Here is a 5,950-nt window from a genome sequence, read left to right on the forward strand (position 1 = left end):
TATAATGATTATTATTAGTCTTTTTCATCATTATAACTATTTTTATAATAATAACAATAATGATAATTTTAGAAATATTAATGGCAATAATACTCATTATAATAACAATAATAATGATATTATTAATATTTCTATTGCCATTATTAGTATGAAAATTATTAGAATAGAGTTAATTATTGCTATTATTGTAGTAATTATCAAAATTATCGTGATAATTATCAGTTTATCATCATTATCATTATTGTCATTATAATCATAATTATCATCATTATTGTTAATAATAAAGGAATTATCATAAAAATCATCATATTTACCTGAAATAATGTTAAAATCATCATAATTATCATTTAAAAGCGAAAAAGGTTTTTTTTTTTTTACCTTTCTCTCAAAAGGCTGTAATTCGCAAGATTTTGCTGGTTTTTCGACCTTGGGGATTTTATTAGTTTTAGCCTTTATTTCATTATAAATGGACTCTATGATTATTATTATCATCATTATTGTCATTCTTATGATTATCATCATTACAGTCATTTTCGTCATGATTATCATCATTATAGTCATTTTCGTCATGATTATCATTATTATCATTATCATTATTGCAGTTATAATAATTACTATGCTAATTATTTCTGTCATTTTCATTATAACTATTTTTATAATGACAATAACAATAATAATAATTTTATAAATAATAATGACAATAATACTCATTATAATAACAATAATAATGATATTATGATTATTTCTATTGTCATTATTAGTATGAAAATTATTAGAATAGAGTTAATTATTGCTATTATTGCAGTAATTATCAAAATTATCATTATGATTATCATTTTATTGTTATTATTATTGTCATTATCATCATTATTGTTAATAATAAAGGAATTATCATGAAAATCATCATAATTACCTGAATTAATGTTAAAATCATCATGATTATCATTTAAAAGCGGAAAAAGTTTTTTTCGACCTTGCTCTCAAAAGGCTGTAATACGCTAGATTCTGCCGTTTTTTCGACTTTTGGGATTTTATTAGTTTTAGCCTTTATTTCATTATAAATGGACTCTATGATTATTATTATCATCTTTATCATCATTATTGTCATTATTCTTATGATTATCATCATTATCATCATTATAGTCATTATCGTCATGATTATCATTATTATCATGATCATTATTGCAGTTACATTGATTATTTTGCTCATTTTTCCTCATTATAAACATTTTTATAATGATAATAACAATAATAATAATTTTAGAAATAATTATGACAATAATACTCATTATCATAACAATAATAATGATATTATAATTATTTCTATTGTCATTATTAGTACAAAAATTATTAGAAGAGTTAATTATTGCTTTTATTGCAGTAATTTATCAAAATTATCATTATGTCCATGGATTGGTCTGTTATTCATTCATATTGATTTCATGTAACCTGTGTGTATACATAATTATAATAAAAAAAATAAAAAGGTTATTTGAGTTTTAAAAGAAATATGTAAGCATCTTCCTTTTGTTTACACGAACGCCCTGGGGCAAAAACAAAGCTATGTCAGGGATCACGCAAAGTAAGCGTGCCTTTTCACCCTCACCTGCCGTAGAGCACGGTGCTCACCTGCATTCTCGTGAGTCCTGAAACTTCCGTTAGTAGGAACTTTATTTTTTTTGTATACTCATACAATCATATTATTTGTATTGTAAATATTGAAATAGTATTTATTTTGCATATCTCTTTCAGTTTTTATTGTATCTGGCAACATGAGAACGAGCTACACGAATGAAACAGAGTCACTGTAACAGCGCCCACTCTCCGGTCTAAACAAGACAATTGGCCGTTTTCTACAATTCGTGTAAAGGGAGTGACCACTATAGAGAATGTGGTTTCTTTTGTGTGTTTAAATCTGTAAATACATGGCCATTCATGAAAATCTGTTTATTTTACCCATCCTTGATATTGCTAAAGAAAATGAAGGATCAAAAAAGTGGAGATTGTTAAAAGAACCTACCACAAGTGGCGCAGTGAGTAGGATCCTCATTTTATTTAGTGATATTGAGGTGGATTTACGTATTTACAGTGTTTTATGTTTCTGTCGTATCTTGCAGATTGTACCATCATTTCTGTACGTCTTTAGATTTCCATAAGGATGATGTCCTGTGAACTGTTTGAGGAGTCATGCAAACTCGGGCTTTCGTGAAAAGGGAGATGCAGGTGAGGTGAAAACTGATTTGTGTAATTTGCTTTGTAGTGACAGTGTACCTGAAATTGTGTATGGATCAATCAGGTTTTTCATTGTGTATGGTGCCTACAAGCAGATAACTTGGAAGCTGTATTTCGCTTCAGATTTGTGTTTAGGTTTTATGGGCCAGCTGGTGATGATTAATAAGCGCTGGTTCCGCTGACTTGGCGATCGACTGTCGATCTTATATCGAAGTCGTGGGTAGCCTAGTGGAAGTAAAGTACTTTCACGTCTCTTGAAAGTTTTGAATGATTTTCAAGTGTTGACTTGCCTTCAGCTTTCAACGAGTTTAGTATAATATTGATTTCTGCTAATTATATCACTAATTCAGAAAATGTCATTATTAGAAATTTTAGAAAAGGCTCAATCACTCGGTTTGAGTGGAGATCTTGCTCACGAGCTGATTGAAAAACAGCATCAGGCTGAGAGGGAAGAGCGCGCTGCCGAGCGAGAGGTTAAGAAAATGGAATTAGAGTTTGCTGAAGCTGAGAAGCGACGAGCACATGAACTGGAACTCGCTAAAATCCAGTCAGGGCCTAATGGTAACCATAGTAATCCTCATGCTCCTATGTTTGAAGGACTCAGACTGCCTACTTTTGCTGACGGGCAGGACGACCTAGATAGCTATTTGCAGCGGTTTGAACGTTTGGCCGAGTTACACGGGTGGAAGGTTGACTTTGTCCCTTAAGGATTCTAGACTTTGGCAGTTTTGTGGTTCATCTTTTAGGAAGGAATTTGGTATGCCAAGATAATCATATACTTTGACTAAAGGCCCTAATTTGAATCTTGAAGGCACCAACTTCTCGTTCACAATCACGGAAGAACATCCCGTGTCAAGAAATATTTCTGCAGATTTATCAAATAATGTTCCCTTAGCATCAATCACTGTATTCTGAGGTTTGACTTCAGATTGGAAAACAAAATTTACTTTAGATTCATACTTAGGTTTAAAATTCTTTGGGTTGTTAGGGCAGTTAGGCCTGATATGACCCGACTTTCCACATCCATGGCACTGAATTTCAATTTCAACAGGTAGTGTTGGTTGTTTTGACACTGACCTTGAAAATTTACTTCCGCGATATCCGTGTGCACTACGGTACCTTTCGGCGGCTTCTGCCATTTCCACCGCAGTTTCACAGCCTCTCTCCTTCAGAAATACATGTAGATCAGTACCGCAGTTATTTAATAGTTGTTCTCCTTATCTTTGCATCTGCTCTCCCGAAATTTACGGCGATAAGAATCTGCGTCTACAGAATAGTCCCTTAATAAAGCTTCCTTTAAGCGAGAATAATCTTTAATGATGTCATCTGGCAGAGAGATGTAAACCTTAAGTGCCTGACCCCGCAAACAAGTACCCAGGTAAACATGGTAATCTTCAACCTTCCACCCGTGTAACTCGGCCAAACGTTCAAACCGCTGCAAATAGCTATCTGGACAATAACCCCCATTTAAGATAAAATTAATAATTTTACTCTATGATTGGACTAATTCATTCATTGAGAGGACAGCGGCTGAGTACATCCGCGCCAACATTTTCGCTACCCTTTATGTAGTCAATGCTGTATGTGTAACACTGAAGTGCGAGTGCCCAACGCATCAGTCTGCCGTTAGTATTTTTCATGTTTCTCAAATAAACAAGAGGCCTTTGATCCGTCTGGATAATGAATTCCTTTCCATACAAATACAGCTTGAACTTATGAATGGCCCATACAATACTTAGACACTCCTCCTCAATAGTAGCATAGTTTTTCTCCCTGTCTAGCAATTTTCTGCTAGCATATGCAATTGGCATTTTCACTCCATCTACATCGGATGCCTCCGAGTCCAAGATCGGAGGCATCACTTCTAAGATAAAATGTCTTAGATTCATCAGGTAAACACAAGATTGGTTTTGACATTAAAGAGTTTTAATTTATTGAAGCTCTCAGTTTTGTCATCACTCCATTGCAATTTCTTACTGCTATGCTTCTTTAGCAGGTCATTCAAGGGTGCAGCAGTACTAGCAAAATTCTTTACAAATTTACGATAATAACCTACCGTACCAATGAAAGATCTTAACTGTTTTTTATTTACAGGTAAAGGCATTAATTGAATTGCATTTATTTTATCTTCAAGAGGCGTTATACAATTATTACCCAATAAGAAGCCTAGATATCTGATTTTGGAGAATCCCCAAAACACTTACTGACGCTGGCAGTCAACCCATGCATGCGCAGTCTCAACAGAAGATCTTTCAGGTCCTGTAGGTGATCTGACCAATAAGTTTTATGTACAACAATATTGTCAAAGTAGCAGTCAGTATTTGCAAGACCTAACAACACTTTCCTCATAAGCCTAATGAAGGTGGCACACGCTGTTTTAAGACCAAAAGGCATTACTCTGAACATCATAAGACCTCTGTGGGTTGCAAATGCGGTATATATTTTCGATTCATTAGACAGTGGTATTTGCCAGTATCCACGGCAAAGATTGATTTCACTGAAATATATATCAGTGACAAAATTCCCCAAAGCTGAGTCAGTAGTTGGCTTAGGTTCTGCTTCAAATTCACTAGCATCATTTATGCCTCAAAAGTCAATGCACACTCTCCAAGTTCCATCACTCTTCTTCACCATGATAACGGGTGAACAGTACGGAGAGGTTGAGGGTTCAATTATATTCATTTCGAACATCTTATCCACTTCCTTATTGAATTCTTTCACTAGACTGTTTGGGATCGGGTACGGTTTCTGACGCACCGGCTTATCAGTGTTCATATGAATCACATGTTCAATACTGTCAGTTCAGCCAGACTTATCAGTCAATACGTCAGAGAATTCCTTTAAAATCACTTAAATCATCAACCTGACTTTCAGATAATTCACTTCCTATGTTGATATTGTTATCACTATCAATTTCAAAATAAACAGGTTTACAATTGTTGTTACAGTTATCCTCATCTTCAACTACACAAACTTGAACAGTTTCCCTTTTACTTTCAAGGCCATCGCGACGGAAATACTTCTTTAACATGTTTATGTGAAACAGCTTATTCTTTCCGCGAACTCTAATAACAGTCAACACCATTCCCTTTGCATTCAACTACGGAATAAGGACCAAGCCACTGCATAACCAATTTGTTACTGCTTGAAGGCAATAACACCAATACATCATCACCCGAGTTTAATTTACGAGGCTTAGCTTTGAGGTCATAATATGCCTTATAATTACGACTGCTTATTTCAGCTTGCTCTGCCGCTAATCTAGCAGTCTCTTCTAAACGCGAGCGAAGATCTAAAACGTATTGGTATGTAGTTTTGACTTCACTATCAGTGCTATCGTTTGTCCATAGTTCGTGTAGAATTGTTAAAGGACCGCGAACTTGTCGGCCATAGAGCAGTTCAAAGGGGGAAAACTTAAGGCTGTCATTAGGAATCTCCCTAAATGCGAACAGTGCAGCGGGTATAAAGCGATCCCAGGCTCTCGGATGATCGGCACAAAGCTTTTTAATCATTGATTTTAATACCCCATTTAATCTTTCAACTGCACCGTTACACGAGGCGTGGTAGGGACTCGTGTACAAGGCTTTTACTGAAAGTAATCTATGAATTTCACTCATCAGATCAGACTTGAATTGAGACCCTCGATATACCGACTCTCGAGAATATTTCCACTAAACTTTTACATTTTCGCCAGCGAAAATGTAAAAGCAAAATCTAG

The 5,950-nt window shown here is 34.7% G+C and overlaps 1 protein-coding gene across 1 annotated transcript; it reads right to left on the minus strand.

Annotated features, from left to right (window-relative positions):
- Window positions 1-5,297: 5,297 nt before the first annotated feature.
- Window positions 5,298-5,744, minus strand: LOC138865744 (uncharacterized). Its single transcript, XM_070137052.1, has one exon. It carries the CDS (start codon window positions 5,742-5,744, stop codon window positions 5,298-5,300), a length of 447 nt encoding a protein of 148 aa, XP_069993153.1.
- Between the last annotated feature and the right edge of the window lie 206 nt (window positions 5,745-5,950).

The sequence above is a fragment of the Penaeus vannamei genome, chromosome 22, assembly GCF_042767895.1.
Source record: "Penaeus vannamei isolate JL-2024 chromosome 22, ASM4276789v1, whole genome shotgun sequence".
Taxonomy (NCBI): Eukaryota; Metazoa; Arthropoda; class Malacostraca; order Decapoda; family Penaeidae; genus Penaeus; species Penaeus vannamei.

Excerpts from the sequence above, each read along its gene's own strand:
- LOC138865744 (XM_070137052.1), bottom strand. The coding sequence starts at position 5,744 with ATGATTAAAAAGCTTTGTGCCGATCATCCGAGAGCCTGGGATCGCTTT.